At 50.1% G+C, this 19,294-nt stretch overlaps 1 protein-coding gene across 1 annotated transcript in view; it reads right to left on the bottom strand.

Annotated features, from left to right (window-relative positions):
* Positions 1–19,294, bottom strand: part of CREB3L2 (cAMP responsive element binding protein 3 like 2) — a 128,056-nt gene that overhangs the window by 10,369 nt on the left and 98,393 nt on the right. Inside the window, exons 5-8 of the mRNA XM_004382397.3 lie at positions 15,508–15,692; positions 12,810–12,956; positions 11,102–11,160; positions 9,291–9,359 (exon numbers count right to left, since the gene is read on the bottom strand). Coding sequence (XP_004382454.1) covers positions 9,291–9,359; positions 11,102–11,160; positions 12,810–12,956; positions 15,508–15,692 — 460 coding nt within the window. The remainder of the gene's footprint in view (positions 1–9,290; positions 9,360–11,101; positions 11,161–12,809; positions 12,957–15,507; positions 15,693–19,294) is intronic.

Here is a 19,294-nt window from a genome sequence, read left to right as displayed (position 1 = left end):
CCCCAGCCTGCTCCCCACACCAGGTGGGAGCGCCGTCCTTCTGGGGTCTTGTGTGTCCCCACACGTAGTGCTGGGCACACCAAGACTGGAGGACCTGGGTCATCTCTCAGGTGGTTTGTGAAGCTGGTCACCTGGAGAGATGAGAAATGTCTCCCCCTGGACAAAAAGCAGAATGCTCACTGCATGCTGTAAAAACAGCGGGCTCCCCAAGCTCAGGGTTCCCTGGCTGCAACACAAGCCCCTGAGTGCAAAGCTGCCACCTGGGCCACAGAGGGACTGGAGGAAGGAGACCCGCTGCAGAGATGCTGATGTGCAAGCTGATCTGTGAGTAATAAAGTCCTTTGCTTCTGCCCCATGAAGCTCGTTGTCATGGATTGAACTGTGTCCCCCCAAATACCTGTCAACTTGGCTGGGTCATGATTCCCAGTATTGTGTGATTGTCTACTGATTGTCTACCATTTTATCATCTGATGTGATTTCCCTGTGTGTTGTAAATCCTATCACTGTATGTAATAAGAGGGATTAACGGCAGTTATACTGATGAGGTCTACAAGATTGAATAGTGTCTTAAGCCAATCTCTTTTGAGATACAAGAGACAGAGGCGAGCGGAGAGACACAGCGACCTCATACCACCAAGAAAGCAGCCCCAGGAGCAGAGCGTGTCCTTTGGACCTGAGGTTCCTGCGCTGAGATGCTCCCAGACCAAGGGAAGACTGATGCATCACAAGGAGCTTCCTCCAGAGCCGACAGAGAGAGAAAGCCTTCCGCTGGAGCTGGTGCCCTGAATTTAGACTTGTAGCCTACTAGACTGTGAGAAAATAAATTTCTCTTTGTTAAAGCCATCCATTTGTGGCATTTCTGTTTATAGCAGCCTAGATGACTAAGACACTCATGTCTTCTGGAAATAGGGCATCACCAAATCCTGGACAAACGTATCATGCAGGGCATCACACCCACACTTGCCTACAGGTTCAAACCCCAAGCACAGCCTCACAAACAGCCATCTCTGGCCACCCCTTGGGCTAAAGGTGTGCACACAGGTGGCCTGGTCCACCCTTTGGAGAACAGACTTGGGACAGAGGTTGTCCACACAGGCCCTGGAAGAAGGCTAAGGTCCTGTGGGCAGGGAATTCCAGAATCCCAGGTAGCAGGTGTGTTCTAGAGGCGAGAAGGGAAAACTGCAGACTCGTCCCCTCAGCCCTCCTGGCTACTCACACCACGGGAGGGCGTGGCCAGAGTCACGTGACTAGAGCCAGAGCAGAGTCCTCCAAATCACTGGGTGGAAGGTCAGCACTGTGCTCGGGAAGCTCGTGGTCCTGGAGGTACAGACGAGCACAGCGACAGGTGCACTGCTTACAGGTAAGTGGCTGTGTTCTCGTCCCCACTCCCCCTAAATGCTTGGATGATCTTCACCTCGCTGGGTGTTTCCTCTGCTATAAAGTGAAGTGATTAGGGGCTAAATAAGATGTCCTCTGAAGCGCATTTCGGAGTCCCCGGGTGGTGCAAACGGTGAAGCGCTCAACTACTAGCCAAAAGGTTGGCGGGTCAAAGCCACCCAGAGGCACCTCAGAAGACAGGGCTGGCCATCTGCTTCCGAAAGGTCGCAGCCTCGAAAACCCTATGGAGCAGTTCTGCTCACGTCTACTCCGCACACACGGGTTCGCCGTGCATCAGAATCGACTCGATGGCAACTGACAACAACAAAGTGCATTTCAAGACTGAGTGCCTACGGCTGCGGCAGGGAGGGGAAAGGGAGACAGCAGGGCCCAGAGCCGGCCGCGGGTGTGTGAGGGCGTCACAGAGAGGGAGGATGGGGGGGGACAGCAGGGCCCGGAGCCGGCCGCGGGTGTAAGGGCATCACAGAGAGGACTGGGGGGTGGGGGGGCAAAGGGAGACATCAGCACCTAGAGCCAGCCGCGGGTGTGTAAGGGCATCACAGAAAGGATACGGGGTGGGGGGAGACAAAGAGGAAAAAGAGTGACCTCTCAGGAAGGAGGCGGGGGTGGCCCCCGAGAGCTCCCAGCTCTGAGAGGTGGGTGATGGGCACAGCAGAGCCCGAGAATCCCACAGCAACCACCGTGGCACGGGAGGGTCTCAGTCATCGAAAATGCACTCCTGACGGAGCAGGACGGGGGGCCCCGGGGAAAACCATCTCACATCTCTCACACGGGTCCCCTCGGCCTTGGAGCGCAAAGGTGCTGCCACACGGTCTCGCGCGCGGGCTGAGCGGGCTCCGAGGGCCCCTCCTCTCCTGCCCCCAGCCCCGTCCAGACAGAAGGGTCTTTTCACCTAAATACCCGTCATCTGCGAGGCGGCTGCTGCTGCACCGAGGACAAACAAGACTCAGGGCCCCTGCTGGGGAGATGAAGTCCCTGGCGGGTGGAGCCCAGCACTGGTCAATGAACAGCGGTGTAATTGTTCGGAAATGTGGTCACGGCTGAGATACCTCCTCTCCTTTCCCACCTGTGTCACCGTAGGGAACAACTGCACTCACGGGCCCCGCGACCCCAACCTCTGGTGACCAGGGTCCAGTTCCCTCAGAGCAGCCATCTCTACTCGGCACTGACGGTTGAGCGCTCGGCTACTAGCTGAAAGGCTGCTACTCTGAACCCACCCGAGAGGCCCCTGGGAAGACAGACCTGGCGACCTGCTTCCGAATGGGCACGGCCTTGAAAACCCTGTGAAACGGGGAAACTGTAAATCAGAACCGACTCAACGGCTGCTGACAACAGCCGCCACCAGCTCCACCTGAAGGATGATAGCAGGAGAAGCAGACGCACGGACAGACAGACAGTGGGGAAGTTCACTGGCCTGATCCAGCACCTGGTATAAGCCCGGGGCTACTTGTCTGGTGAGATGTGTGTGAAGTTCCAGATACTCAAAACACCACCCCGGGTGCTGGAAAGGGCGGGGAACTGCCAGCCTACCACTTTGGTATTTTGGCCAGCACGGCGATCTGTTCACTGCCTCTGAGCAACGGGTCAGAGGAGGAAGAGTCAGCTGCAGGGACTGCAGGACCACCTTCCACCACAACAGCAGCTAGGCTTTTGTTTATTTACCTCTTAGGCCAAAATACATTCAAAATCACTGGATGGAGATGCTACGTCCATAAGTTTTCTCTGGGGTATCTGGGGGGACAAACGATTAAGTGCTTGGCGGCTAACTGAAAAGCTGAAAGTTTGAATCCACCCAGAGGCGTCTCAGAAGAAAGGCCTGGCAATCTACTTCCAAAAAATCAGCCACTGAAATCGATATGGAGTACTGTTCTAGTCCGACACACGTGGGGCTGCCACGAGTTGGAATCGACCGGATGGCACTGGGTACTGGTTAGGAGTTCCCTGACAAAATTATCCTTGGGAAGATTGTCAGTTACTCAATTATAATTAATCAGTCATAAAGGGGTTGTCTGTCAGGCGAGGTGAGCCTTTTTTTGCAGTCCTCCGAGTCATGTTTTTTTTTTTCTTTTCTTTTTAAATTTTTTAATTTTTTCCCATACAAAAATTTACACATACGTTGTTATGTGACCCTAATTGCTCGCCCCATACTGTGACAGCACATTCCTCCTTTCCACCCGATTCCCCTGTCCATTCAACCAGCTCCTAACCCTCTCTGCCTTCCCATCTCACCTCCAGACTGAAGCTGCCCATTTAGTCTCTTGTATCTACTTGAGCTAAGAGGGACACTCCTCATGAGTATCACTTCATGTCCCATCCCTGTCTGAAGAGCTGGCCTAGGAAATTGTTTTAGTTCTGGGCTGATAGAGAATCCAGGGGCCATGCTTTCCAGGGTTCCTCCAGTCTCAGTCAGACCATTAAGTCTGGTCTTCTTACTAGAATTTGAGTTCTGCACCCCACCTTTCTCCTGCTCCATTAGGGACTCTTGTGCTTCCTGTCACGGTGGTCACTGGTGGTAGCCGGGCACCATCTAGTTCTTCTGGTCTCAGGCTGATGAAGTCTCTGGTTTATGTGGCCCTTTCTGTCTCTTGGGCTAATACTTTCCTTGTGTCTTTGGTGTTCTTCATTCTCCTTTACTCCAGGTGGTTGGGACCAATTGATGCATCTTAGACGGCCACTTGCAAGCTTTTAAGACCCCAGACGCCACTCACCAAAGTAGGATGCAGAACATTTTCTTGATGAGCTTTGTTATGCCAATTGACCTAGATGTCCCCTGAAAGCATGGTCCCCAGACCCCTATCCCTGCTACTCTGTCACTCAAAGTGTTTGATTGTTTTCAGGAAACTTCTTAGCTTTGGTTTAGTCCAGCTGTGCTGACTTCCCCGACAGTGTGTGCTATCCTTTCCTTCACCTGATTTCTTATCTACTATCTAGTTAGTAAATAACCCTCACCCTTCCTCCTCACCCTCATAACCATCAAAGAATGTTTTCTTCTGTGTTTAAACCTTTTCTTATAATTGTGGTCTTATACAATATTTGTCCTTCTGTGACTGACTGAATTCACTCAGCATAATGACCTCCAGCTTCCTCCAAGTTATGTTTCACGGCTTCACTGTTGTTCTTTATCATTGTGTAGTATTCCATTGTGTGGCTATACCATAATTTGTTTATCCATTCTTCTGCTGATGGGCATCTAGGTTGTTTCCATCGTTTTGCTATTGTGAACAGTGCTACAATGACCATGGTGTGCATCTATCTATTCATGTGACAGCTCTTACTTCTCTAGGATATATTCCAAGGAGCGGGATAGCTGGATCGTATGGTACGTCTATGTCTAGCTTTTTAAGGAAGTGCCAAATCGATTTCCAAAGTGGTTGTACCATTTTACATTCCCACCAACAGTGTATAAGTGTTCCAGACTCTCCACAACCTCTCCAGCATTTACTATTTTGTGTTTTTTGGATTAACGCTAGCCTTGTTGGGGTGAGATTATCTCATTGTAGTTTTGATCTGCGTTTCCTCACGTGTCTGTTAGTCACCTGAATATCTTCTTTGGCAAAGTGCCTGTTCATATCCTTTGACCATTTTGTAATTGGGTTGTCTTTTTGTTGTTGAGGTTTTGCAGTATCTTGTACATGTTAGAGATTAGATGCTGACCGGATTTATCGTAGCCAAAATTTTCTTCCCAGTCTGTAGGTTGTCTTTTGACTCTTTTGGTGAAGTCTTTTGATGAGCATTAAGTGTTTGATTTTTAGGAGCGCCCGTTTATCTAGTCTCTCTTCTGGTGCTTGTGCATTGTTACTTACGGTTCGCATTGTGTTTATGCCACACATCAGGGCTCCTAGCATTGTCCCTATTTTTTCTTCCATGATCTTTATCGTTTTTGCTTTTATATTTAAGTCTTTGATCCATTTTGAGTTAGTTTTTGTGCATGGTGTGAGGTATGGGTCTTGTTTCAGTTTTTTGCAGATGGATATCCAGTTATGCCAGCACCATTTGTTAAAGAGATTGTCTCTTCCCCAGTTAACGGACTTTGGACCTTTGTCAAATATCAGCTGCTCGCAGGTGGATGAATTCATGTCTGGATTCTCGATTCTATTCCAATGGTCTATTTATCTGCTGTTGTACCAGTACCAGGCTGTTTTGACTACTGTGGCGGTACAATAGGTTCTAAAATCAGGTAGTGTGAGGCCTCCCACTTTGTTCTTCTTCTTGAGTAATGCTTTACTTATTCGGGGCCTCTTCCCTTTCCATATGAAGTTGGTGATTTGTTTCTCCATCTCATTAAGAAATGCCGGTGGTATTTTGATCGGGATTGCAGTGTGTCTGTAGATTGCTTTGGGTAGAAATGACATTTTCACTATGTTGAGTTTTCCTATTCATGAGCAAGGTATGTTTTTCCACTTATGCAGGTCTCTTTTGGTTTCTCGCAGTAGTGTCTTGTAGTTTTCATTGTATACTCTGGTTAGATTTATTCCTAAGTATTTTACCTTCTTGGGGGCTATTGTAAATGGTATTGATTTGGTGATTTAGGTGAGGTAAGTTTTGAAGAGGGAGAAGAAATGGGAGGGGAACACACAACCACAGGTAGGGAACCACAGTGGAGACTCCGACGGGCAAGGGAGAGAGCAGGGCACTTGGGGAGGGGAGTATAAGGGATGGGGTTATCAACAAACTAGCCCTGCATAACAGGCGGCCGGCTCTAGCCCTGGCCACATTCAGTGACAGCAACCAATGCCCTTAGGGAAGGCTCAGGTACTGATATAACTAGGTTGTTGTTGTGGCGAGCCGTTGAGTCAATTCCAACTCACAGCGATCCTACAGGACAGAGCAGAACTGCCCCATAGAGTTTCCTAGGCTGTCATCTTTATAGGAGCAGATGACCAGGTCTTTTCTCCTCCAGAGCCACTGGTGGATTCGAACTGCCAAGCTTCTGGAGGTAGATTTTTTTTTTAATAGAATTCAACTAGGTGAAATACCTTGGAAGAGGTTCCCCTAGTCAGTAAATAAGACAAAAGGAAAGCCAACACCGACGCTCAGGGAAGAGTGTGAGATGTGCTGACCATCTTCCCAAGCTCCAATATGCCATAGGTTCCTACAAAGTCGTATTTAATAATAACCAACATCACAGAAAAACCGCTATGGCAGTTATTTACAAACATACAAACCGCTGGCAAAACACGGACTACTGTTACATGGAATCCAGATGTACTTTATGTCAGTGCTCCTCACATGGCAGCTCCTCACCAGAGTCTGACAGAGATGGACTTGTTGATATGAAAATATGTCCAGTATGTTTTGTTAAGTGAAAAATCCCTTAACAAAAAAGTATGTACAGTATAAATAATAAAATTTTAAAAAAACAAACCAGTTGCTGTCGAGTCGACTCTGACTCATGGCGACCCCACGTGCTTCAGAGTAGAAATGTGCTCCACAGGGTTTTCAATGGCTGGTTTTTCAGATCACCAGGCCTTTCTTCCGATGCACCTCTGGGTGAATTTGAACCTCCAGCCTTTCAGCGAGCAGCTGAACACATTAATGGTTTGTGGCCCCAAGGACTCCATATAAAATATTCCAAACTGGAAAGATACTTCTAGGTGAAAGGATTATGATTTTTCTTCTTTTTTAAACTATATTTTCTAATTTTTGTTCACAATGGGCATATATTGCTTATGGATTTTTTCTTAAGTTTAAAAACTGCGTTGCAGGGAAGCCAGCCTGGCCGGGACGGGTGGCCTTTCACAGCAGGGGGCAGCATAGACCCCTTCAGTCCAAAGACTGACTGTGCCTCTGCTGCCCTTGTGTGGCAGAGAGGAGGCGTGACGCCTGGAGCCCAAGATAAGACCCACCCTGGAAACAAACCCCAGGGTCATCACTGACAGATTCCTTGTGCCCTGATCGCCTACTCATGGCTGGGGTCTGCCCTGCTCATGACGGTGAGGCCCCTACCCAGTGGCCAGTGCTGGTCGGCGCTGGAGCTCCAATCTGCTCAGGATGCCGAAGAGACGACGGCAGACTCAGGCCTGGCAGTCAGTCGGGAGGACCAGAGAAGACTCCAGAATCCCCTCCGAGGCCAGGGAAGGCAGAAACCAGAAGGGAGGAAGCCTCAGAAGATGAAGGGCCAGGGGCGGGTATTGAAACCAGAAGTCTAGAATGTGTGTGAACATCTTCTTGACCTCACCCCCACCTGTCAGTCTGTCTTCTGTGGTGGCTTGCATGTTGCTGTGATGCTGGAAGCTATGCCACCAGTATTCCGAATACCAGCAGGGTCACCCGTGGTGGACAGGTTTCAGTGGACCTTCCAGACCAAGACAGACTAGGAAGAAAGGTCTGGTGATCTACTTCCAAAAATTAGCCAATGAAAACTCTATGGATCCCAACAGAACACTGTCTGATACAGTGCTGAAGTCTGAGATAGCACTCGAAATATACAAGACCACAACAATGGAGTCGTACCGATAACCGTGAAGACGGTACAGGACCAGGCAGTATTTTGTTCTGTGATACACGGGGTCACTGTAAGTCAGAGTTGATCCTCCACCATGACCTCAGGAGAACTGGTGCCAACCACGCCCTGCAGCAGTGGGTACACCCTCCCGGAATGGCTGGGGGACAGTCCGTGGGCACACAGTGTCCCACGTACCCACGGATGGCCGTTCTCCCTGAGGAGATTTCAGCAAACGGCAGTCAAATGTAATGTTCTCAGCAAACAGCACGCCAACTGGATTAGGAATTGATGTTAAACCTGAACATGACTAATTAATATTCTTCTCTGCTTGGTTGACTAGCTCTATACTTCTGAGATCTCTACAGGATTCCCTTTAATCTTCGAAGCATACCTACGCATGTGTACACACACAAACACACGGGCTCTGGCTGAAACTCACCAAGAGCTGGTCTCCTCACCCTATACCTCAACCCCTTTCCCTTGCGTACCTCCCAGGGAGAAATCTCAATATGCTCCTGTATTGAGGCACCGGATCCAACTGCTTGGTTCAAATCCCAGTGTTAGCACTTGCTGTGTGACCTTGGGTAAGCCACCTAGCCTCTCTGAGTGCGTTCCTCCTCTCTATCATGGGCATAGTAAGAGAACCACCTCATGGGCTACTGGAAGGCTAATGAGTCAGTATCTGTAAGTGCTGAGAACCGTGGCTCACACAGAACGTTCTAGAGGAACTCATGCACTCACTCTGCCCCACGGTTATTCTTCAGAATGGGTTGAAATTAAAAAAAGAAACACGATTTTCTTAGTTTTCATTAATAAACATTTCTTGCTAAGATTGGGGGATGCTGAAGTGGCCAGTGCCTCCGTGCCCACCTCGAAGTCTGATGTCATTTTCAGGAGAAGCAGGCTGACTGCTGGCCTGCTCTCCTCTAGGTCTTTCCCTTCACCCGCGTAATCGTCCCTGTGAGGATCAGCCTCTCCACCTACCCTATAGCTTACAGAGGACGTAAAGAGCATGTGGGTGTGAGCGTGTGCATTGTACATGCATGTGGGTGTGTGCGTTAGTGCATGTGTGTGAATGTGCGTACACGTGTACGTGCACATGTACATGGGTGTGTGTCCGTTCATGTTATGTGCTCGTGTGTGCACGTGTACATCCATGTGTATGTACATGTGCATATGTGCATGTGTGCCGTGTGTGTGCATACATGTGTATATGTGCATGTAATGCACGCATGTGCTGTATGCATCCACGTGTATATGCTAGTGTGTGTGCATGTGTGTGTACATATGCAGCCCGTGTGCGTATGTAGCAGGACAGCTGAGTGGAGCAGAGGCACCCTGAGCGCCAGGCACAGCTGCACTCCCCATGTGGTCTCCCCACTTTCCTCCATCTTTGGCCCCTCTTTCCCCACCTTGCAGAGTCACCTCTCACTCCAGCTCCACGTACCTGTTGGTATTCTCCAGAACCTCCACCTTCTTCCGAAGCTCCAAGTTCTCAGTTGAACAAGACTCCACCCTACAGAGGAGAGAGAAAGAAGAAAACCAGCTACTATCGGCAGAGCAGAGGCCGGGCCAGGAGCTGGGCTGGAGGTGGTGGGGACCAGGGAAAGCAGAGGGGATCGGCGACTCCAGGGAGGAGGGACACAGCCTGGCCCACCTGAGGTGGGGAGAAGGGTGAGGAGACCAAAAAAAAGAGAACTGAGTATCAAGTACCTGAAAAGTGGACAAAGAACAGGGAAGGCACAAAATGCACACCTCTTCTAGGCTGTCACACATGTGCTTCCTTTCAGCTGACACCCCTCACACATCTCCTCTATACTACAGGGCTCGCTGATAAGGAGACATGGGGCGTGGGGGAAGGGAAAGGGGGATCTAGGACAAGAACCTGGGATCTCAAGACAGGGAACCAGGTACCGAGCCTGCATGTCCCATGGAGTCACTGAAGAGATGTTCACAGAAACCTCTGGGCCCCGGATGCCTGCAGAGAAGGACGGAGCAGCGTGGAGCTGCCTAACGCTACATGAGCACCACCTAACCTGGGTGAGACGGAGAGCCAGCCGGGACCCACTGTCCCCTCCTTTCCCCAGATACACCTGAAGGAAGGGTCATCTCTGGGCCTAATTCTCACCTTCAAATCATATTAGTTTGTCAGCTAGAAAATGATTTTCTAGGACTAGTGCAAAATTGCGCTGAATTTACATTTTGCTAACATCCCATCTGATACTCCAGGCTTTTCAGGACAATAAAGAGTCTCTTCAAGGGCTACTGCAAAACTAAAAACCAAACCAGATGTGGCTGAGTCAATTCAGACTCACGGTGATCCCATGTTTGCAGAGTAGAATGGCTCTCCACAGGGTTTTTAATGGCTAAAGAAGTAGATTGCCAGGCCTTTCTTCCAAGGAGCCTCTGGATGGACTCGAACCTCCAACCTTTTGGTTAGCAGCTAAATGCATTAACCATTTACACCACCCAGGAACTCCAGTATGACTTATACCCATCGGCATTGAGTCGATTCTGACTCATAGCACCCCTACAGGACAGAGCAGAATTGCCCCATAGGGTTTCCAGGGAGTGGCTGGTGGATTTGAACTGCCGACCTTTTGGCTAACAGCTGAGCTCTTAACCACTGTGCCACCGGGGCTCCTAGTATGACTTACACCAAAAAACCAAACCTACTGCCGTTGAATCAATTCTGACTCATAATGACCCTATGGGATAGAATAGAATTGCCCCATAGGGTTTCCAAGGAGCAGCTGGTGGATTCGAACCGCTGACCTTCTGGTTAACAGCCAAGCTCTTAACCACTGTGCCACCAGAGCTCCTGTATGATTTATAGCGGACAGAAAATAAAGAACACTAACCTCACGCATTTCATTCATTCCCTGTTGGGTGTGGGAAGAGTGTGGCTAACGGAAACCAATTTATAGTGCTGCTCCTTTCAGCTGAAACAGCGCCTCTCTTCTAGGGAGCCCCAGGAATGGGTGTGGGTGTTAATATTTGTCCTTGTTTGAAAGGAAGCCTCAGTGATGTTGGCTGGGAAAGTGTGGTACAAACATCTAGAACGACTGTTATTTCTTGCCACACTCACAAGCGTTCTCTCCAAACAACCACCAGGGGGCAGGCAAGCACAGCTGATAACCCAATGGGCGCTAAGGGGTCCAGAAAGGCGCAGAACTGCTGGGGAAAGCAGATTCTCACCACAGTCTCATCTCTCTACATGTTGCCCAAGAAACCCAACCAGTTTGGCAAGAAGCTTACTTTTTCTCCAAGCTGTCCATGTATTCCTTCTTCTTTCTCCTGCTCTCCTGGGCAGAAATCTGAGGCAGAAGGGGAATAAACTGAAGGATTAGTTTGCAGCTATGTAAGTAAACCAGTTACGTGTAAAAGGGAGATGAGAGGCTGTTAGCTCAGAAATCACTGGTGCCCCGCTCACTTTTGCGGCATGCCCCATTTCTTTACCCTGCAGCTCATCTACTAATCCCCAATTCTGTGCCCATGGCTTCAGCTTGCCTATGCCCTCACCAACTTCACTATACAGGCAGTCTCCAATTCATGACACAGCTGAGTTACCACGAACCACACAGTAGTTTTTTTGTTTTTTGTTTTTTTTTTTTACAGCTTATCCTTAGTAACCTGTACTACATACAATGCTGCAGCATGTAATTTGCTGATGTTACCATTCTCAGACGTTCATTCACAGATGTTCAAAGATCGGATTTATAAAGACACTGATAATAAAAGGCAATAATAATGAAAACTAAAAAAAAAGGTAGCTTCTGTCAGAACCGATTTGTAAGTCAGCGATTATTTGTAAGTCGGGGACTACCTGTAAGTGGGCCCCCTGTGGAGAGGGCAGGTCTGTATGGCCTCAGGTAAATTATTTCCCAACTTCAGCTAGCTAGGCTGTATCCCATCCATTCTCATTATTCGCCGATTCCTTTTTCGCGAGTTCCCCATCACTAAAACCCGGAAGGTTCACGGGCATGTGCGTAACGGCCAACAAGCCCAGCTGAGGTCAGCCAAGGCTAGCTCATTAGTTGCTAATCTGGTGTTCGCGGATCAGAACTACTGCAGGGAATGAGAACCAATGGTTTACAAGACGAGTGGGTGCGGTCCTATGTTAACCCCCTGCCGCTTCTGCACACGGTGATGGTTACTGTGTAACTGGCTCTTTACTTCTTCCCCTTTCTGCAGCCTCCCTCCTCCATGGCCTGGGCCTCTGCCACACCACGGCCACACAGGCCCCACAGGCCTCACCGGCCTGCCAGCACTGCAGAGGGCTCAGGTAGGAGACTGCTGAGCCCACGTACGGAACAGTGGTCTACAGAATTTTTTTCTTCACCACAAACCCCTATCAAGAAAAACAAAATGAAGCAAGCACTCCCAATGTACTTTTTCCTTATTAAATCATATACCTGCTTACTACACGAAAATACTGTGTACAGTCAGAAAACAATTTAAAAGGCTGAGACTGTAAAAACTGAACAGAAACAGAAGCTCTAAATATCTTCCTCTCAGCCCCTAGTGGAGCACCCGCGGCTCCACGGAGTAGCGTTGTCCTTGCTGTTGTGTGCTGTGGAGTTGACGACTCATAGCGACCCCAGGTGACAGAGCAGAACTGCCCCGTGGGGGTTTTCTTGGCTATAACCTCCAGCAGAGCAGACCGTCAGGTTTTTCTCCTGCAGAGTGGCTGGCGGGTTTGAACCGCCAGTCTTTCTGTTAGCAGCCAGGTGCTGAACCATTGGGCCACCAGGGCTCCTTCCATGGAAGGTACATACCCGATTTTGGAGTTCACTGGCCTAGAGTGGATGGACAGATGGACAGGGCTGGAGGGAGACAGTGGCAGGCCGGGAAGGGCTCTGCGTGGCCTGGGCTCCTGCCCGGCCAGTGTTGGTCAGTGAGAAGGATCAGGGCGGGATGTGGGCCCCACTCAGCTCACAGCGGAGCCTAGACCTGAAGGACTCACCTTATTCTTGATTTTCCTCCGGATTTTCTTCAGGGCCTTCTCCTCTGGTTTGGTTAGGGGCAGTTTGGTGGGGATGGGGTAGCCCTCGGCGATCAGGGTCCGCTTCTCCTCCTCCGTCAGGACCAGCGGGCCTGACCCCTGCAGTTTCTGTGCAGACCAAGGAGAAGAGGGTCAGCGGGGACCAACGGGGCATATGAAGAACAACCCCCGACGGGTGACTGGAATACATCACAGTCCAGCAGATGGCTCAGAGACAAGGGCGCCCCATCTGCTTTCGGGGAGAAACGGGAGCTCTGAAGTGGAAGCAGAGATGGAAAAGCCCTCTCATGTGAGTGTCAGCACTCCGGGACCAAGGGTAACATCCTCCATCCGTTACTTCCCAGAAAGGGCCCCGGCAGCTAAAATGTCAAAGGTAGAAATTCAGTCATTTCCCACCTCCCTGGAGGCTTCCTGACCTCGGAGTAGGGGAGGATTCTCTGGCAGCTGCTTTATGGAATGGTTTTGTTGTTCCCATCTGAAAACGCAGTTTTGTGAGGTGCTCTCTACACACGGAGAGTCGCCTCCACTTACAGCTAAAGACCAGGGCCCCCAGGTCCCACCTGCAGGCCCTTTCCACGCGGGTCTCTGGCTTCCTGGCAGCCCGTGACTGTTCATCCAGCAGTGGAAACCAGAACTGTGGCTCATCTCATTAACTCATCATAGAATGAAGGTTTATCGTAAGTCAAACAACCTGACTACCTAATTCATTGTACTAACCGAACAACCAAACCTGCAGCCGTCAAGTCGATGCCAGCTCACAGCAACCCTACCAGGCAGAACAGAACTGTCCTCATAGCGTTTCCAAGATTGTAATCTTTACGGATTATGGTGTTGGTGAAGAATACTGAATACACCATGGGCTGCCAGAAGAATGAACAAATCTCTCTCGGAAGAAGTACAAGCCAGAGTGCTCCCTGGAAGCAAGGATGGTGAGACTTTGTCTCATGTACTTTGGACATGTTATCAGGAGGGACCAGTCCCTGGAGAAGGACATCATGCTTAGTAAAGCAGAGGGTCACTGAAAAAGAGAAAGACCCTTAAGGAGATGGATTGACACCGTGGCTGCAACAATGGGCTCAAACACAGCAACAATCGTGAGGGTGGAGCAGGACCCGGCAGTGTTTCATTCTGTTGTACACGGGGTCGCTGTGAGTTGGAACCGACCGACGACGTCTAACCACAATCTTTTGGGAAGGAGACTGCTACGTCTTTCTCCTGAAGAGCAGCTGGTGGGTTTGAACCGCTAACCTTTTGGTTGCCAGCCGAGCGCTTTAACCACTGCACCCCAGGGCTCCTTTACTGCACCTTAGCTGCATGCTGTCATGGAGGAATCAAAACCATCCCGACTCCCCAGCTGCTTATGATCGAGACCCGAGACTGAACTGATACGCGTGAAAGGGTGAGAGCTATTATAGGCTGACCTGCGTAATCTTAACTCAAGGTACACGGGAAATCTCAAGAAAGAAAACCCTTAGCTGAGTCTGCGTGGTAAGGGGAGGCTTATGGTAGCAGGTAACACTTGAATTGGGACTCTTGAAAGAAAGGGGATGATTTACATTAAGAGAGCAGAGGGCAGTGGAAGCTGAGGGCGGTGCTGTGACAAGTCATTAAAGGCACCCCTCTGCCCTGGATGGGAAGGAGTCCTTGAAGCAGCAGAGGGTCCGGGCACACGCGTGCAGTGGAATATGAGGGCTGGATGCCAGCAGGTAACAGGATAGACAGCAGGATTGTGGAGCAAGGGTATGACCTGGAAGACTCACTCCGTAAGCAGCGTGGGAGTGGACTGACTGTGGTAGCCCACACAGACACACGGAATGAAAGCTGTCACAGCAATCCACGGGGTGAGGAGTCAGGTTAGAGGTGAGAAGGTAAGGAAGGTGAAAAAAGCAAATTCCCTTGTCCTTGATGATGGTGGTATGTAACAATGTGACCGCTGTTCTAGAACTTTCTGGGACAGACTGAATTCACATTTTCAAAATCATTTCATTAACACGTAGTTTTTATAGAATTCTTAAACGTCTCATTTCATTTAATTTTGCTCTTTATGATATTGCAAATTCAGTAAAGTCAATTCTAATGTAATCATTTTTAAGACATCATAGCAATCAATTTGCTCTTCAGAACAAGAAAAAGTGAATTCTCTATTCCTATGTCATATTTGGGAAGTGGTGTCCTTATACACATGAGGGACCAATGATGGCGGGTAACATCTTACCTGAGCCCGTGGGTTAAGGCTGGTACCACAGGCAGAAAGAAGGGAAACTAAATTTCTTGAGTTTTTAGGCATCAAAGTGTTTTAGATCAGATGTTCAAATTCATCAGATTGCTTATTTGAAAAATAAATGTTATTTTCTATTACAGGTCATAAGGACCACCTAAAGCAATGGCAAATGTTTATAATTTAGAGGAGAAAAATAACAAAATGTGGAAGTTTTATTCCTCAGACTGACAGCTGTGTAAAATAAGCCTATGATTAAAAATTGGAGGCGTGCAGTTGAAAAGGCGGAGAACTGCGTTAGCATGGGGAGACTATCGGCAGTTTTCACAATGTGCAATGGAGCAGAAAGATTCTTACAGGAGTAAAAATCAGCCCACCCGGGATGCTCCACGTGACAGAGCGGAGAGGGCGCAGGTCCAGAAGCGCCAGCCGAATACTCACGTGTGGGGCAGTGAGGAGGGGCGAGCTGGAGAGGGAGGAGGGAGCCCGCGCCCCGGCCCGGGCGGGGCTGGGGGTCTGCGGCAGGCTGAAGGGGTGCAGGCGCGGGTTGGGGCTCAGGCTGCCCTCTGAGTCGCTGCTGTGGCTGCTGGGAGGGGTTGGTGGTAGGTGCAAATGGTCCACAGAGGCTGGAGAAAAGAAAAATGGATCCGTCCATGAAACAGCAACGCAGAGACACCACGTTGTTGTTAGCTGCTGTCGAGTGGGCTGCCCGGCCCCCGACACATGGCGACCCCATGCACAACGGAGCAAAACGCTGCCCAGCCCTGCACCAGCCCCATGATCAGTTGTGGATTGGACTTTGTGACCTGTAGGGTTTCAAAAGTAGATTACCAGGCCTTTCTTCCTAGTCCGTCTGACTCTGGAAGCTCCAGTGAAATCTGTTCAGCATCATAGCGACACACATGCCTCCAATGACAGCCGGATGGTGGCTGTGCAGGAGGTGCACTGGCCAGGAATCGGACCCGGATCTCCCTCAGGGAAGGTGAGAATTCTACCACTAAACTGTTAACAGGGGTACAGCGGAACTCGGGAGAGCGGACTCAAAGAGCGAGAAACCTGCATGAGCTGATACAGACAGCAGTACTGCCCAACATGGACAGTAATCCTTTCTTTAGGGATAACAATAAAGGTAAATGCCAAGATCTGGCAATAATGTAAGTGAAGTGGAGGCGAGGGTGGATCACGGCGCAGAGCCGTGTACAAAGCTGTCCTCCTCCTGTAAGAAAAGGGAGACAAACAGCGTACAGACTTTATGCTGGTATCTGCGTAAAGAAACCCCAGAAGAATGTGCAAGAAACCAATGAAATGTGCTCGGCAGGGCAGGAGAAGGGGGGAGCATAGGGAGATGCTGACAGATGCTGGCAAGCATCTTCTCTGTTAATGGATTCTGTTCTCTTTTGAAAGTCTTTAGAAATAGCAGCCCTGGAGCCCTGAGGACAACTCCTCGGGGTCTGCAGGAACATGGCGGGGGCCAGGCGGGGGGCCAGGCGTTGTTCACTCAGAAACGCCCAGTCCAGTCTTAAAAGTTTGCAAGCAGCCATCTAAGATGCATCAATTGGTCCCACCCACGTGGAGTAAAGGAGAATGAAGAACACCAAAGACACAAGGAAAGTATTAGCCCAAGAGACAGAAAGAGCCACATAAATCAGAGGCTTCATGAGCCTGAGACCAGAAGAACTAGATGGTGCCCAGCTACCACCAATGACCACCCTGACAGGGAACATAACACAGAGTCCCTGATGGAGCAGCAGAAAGATGGGCTGCAGAACTCAAATTCTAGTAAGAAGACCAGAGGTACCCCGGAAAGCATGGACCCCGGATTCTCTATCAGCCCAGAAGTAAAACAATTTCCAAGGCCAACTCTTCGGACAGGGATTGGACTGGACTGTGGGACATAAAGTGGTACTCGTGAGGAGCGTGCCTCTTAGCTCAAGTAGATACAAGAGACTAAACGGGCAGCTTCTGTCCAGAGGTGAGATGGGAAGGCAGAGAGGGTCAGGAGCTGGTTTAATGGACATGGGGAATCAGGGGTGGAAAGGAGGAGCGTGCTGTCTCTGTACGGCGTGAGCAATTAGGGTCACATAACAATGTATGTATAAATTTTTGTATGGGAGACTAACTTGAAATGTAAACTTCATTTATACTACAATAAAAAAATTAAAAGAATTGTACGTTGTAATTCAGAATGAGAAAATGATCACAATAAATATATTTCCTTAAAAAAAAAAAAGAAATGCCCAGTCCTCTTCAGATGGGGGAGTGGGCACTGGGAAGATAAACGGCGGCGTGGAGGAGGGTCTTCTCCCCTGTACCTACACAGGCACAGCCCACCCTGCCAGCCTCCATCAGGAACCCCACGGCAGCAGGGATGTCCTCCAAAGTAGAGCCCAAATCCGCTCAACCTGGAACAAGAGCTCTGGGGTCCCACCCTGCTTCCTCGGGACAGCAGCCTTTCTGCTGAGCTGCAATGCCTTGTGAAAGCTGGCCATGGTTCCTGACCCTCACCCCGGCCCCTCTGGGTCCCCAGCCCCTCTGGGTCCCCAGCCCACAGAGCCCTCGACGCCAACCTGCACTGGGCTGGGGCCTCAGTGGTTTATAACAGCTCGGTCTGCCCAGCGAGGGGCACTCCCATGGAGGCAGCTCATGCTGGAGGCCGTGTCCGGCCTCAGTACTTCACTTCCACATCTCCTCCTCCAGCAGAGGCCACCAAAGGCACTGGTGTCGGGAGGGGCCTTCTAACAACAAGCAACGGCTGGCCTAAGGGAGTCCCCGGGTGGAGCAAACGTTTTGGCACTCAAGTAATGAAAAGGTTGAAGGTTTGAGTCCACCCAGAGGTGTCTGGGAAGAAAGTCCTGGTGATCTACTTCTGAGAAATCAGCCATTGAAAACCCTACGGAGCACAGCTCTACTCTGCCACACGGGAGGTTGCCATAAGCTGGAGCTGACTCAACAGCAACCAGTGTTTAGCTGTAGTGACCTAAGGAAAACGACCCCCCATATTTGCCTCTGGGGGTGAGCAGAGGGTACAGACAGACAGCTCTCGCATCACAGGTGGTGGCCCTCCCTGGCAGCCCTCCCCGCCCACAGCACACGGTTGTTCTTCTTTCTTCTCTTAACGTCTCTCACTCCCTTTCTCTCATTTTAGCCCTCGCTTTCTCTTTCTCCATAAGGAGGAGATCTGCCCTGTAGGGTTTACTAGTCTGTCGTCTTCACGGGAGCAGATCACCAGGTCTTTCTCTCACCGAGAGGCTGGGTGGGTTTGAACTGCCCACCTTTGGGTTAGCAGCCGAGCGCTTAACCGTCACGCCACAAGGGCTCCTTAGGGGCACTGTTACATCTAGGGGCTATTCCAAAATAACCCCATGCAGCTCTGTGCCCAACGGTCCTGCCAACAGTTCCAGGCAGCTACAGAGGGCAAGTATGTGCCTTAAATACGTAGTGTGGGGCTGGTAAGGGAGTCCTAACAGTTTTTACCACAGTTTCCCAAGGCCAAGGGCGCCTGCGGCACATCGCGTGATGAAGAAACAAGAAGCCGACAAGCCAGTTAGGGACTCAGGGTCTGCCGTGAAGCGTTGCGGCATCGTAGCCAACAGTACTTGGCACTCAAATCATCCTAATCCCTTTCTCCTTCCCAAACGGAGGGTGCCCCACGGCAGAGGGAAATGGCGTGGCAGGAAAAGTGAAGCAGATACGAATCTCCTCTTTCCTGCCGATTAAGGCCACTGACATGTCCACAGGGACCTCAGTATCAGATTGCTAAATATTGTCTGACATGCCGCTCTTGGGTTGCTGGAAGGGCTGCACACAACAGGCGGCTGTGCCGAGAAGCTCCGATGCATTCAAGGAGACTGCATTTCCTTATCTCTGTTTATCCACAATAACAGGGAGGCCCGCCAGCTGCTTGACCCTTGAAGCACTTCTCCTCCAGTGACCCTGGATGCTGAAGTCACCAAGGGATACACTGCTGCGGTTAGGACACTCTCTGAAGCAATTGCAACATAAAAGAGCAAGACACATTTGGCACATCAACCACAAGAATCATCGGGGTGGAAGAACAACTTGCAACGACTTGCAAGCCGCGTACAAGGCTGAAAGGCCCTAACGTCTTATCACCCAGCGCAAAGGACACTGTCCCAACCCGGACTCTAGTCCGTATCAGCAATTATTTTCAGTCGACCCTTCTTTACTGATAACGGAGTCCCTGGGTGGTACAGCAAACGGTTAGCGT

This window comes from Trichechus manatus, unplaced genomic scaffold, assembly GCF_000243295.1.
Source record: "Trichechus manatus latirostris isolate Lorelei unplaced genomic scaffold, TriManLat1.0 scaffold00093, whole genome shotgun sequence".
NCBI lineage: Eukaryota > Metazoa > Chordata > Mammalia > Sirenia > Trichechidae > Trichechus > Trichechus manatus.
Note: the sequence above shows the minus strand (reverse complement) of the source record. Positions and strands in the feature narration are given on the sequence as shown.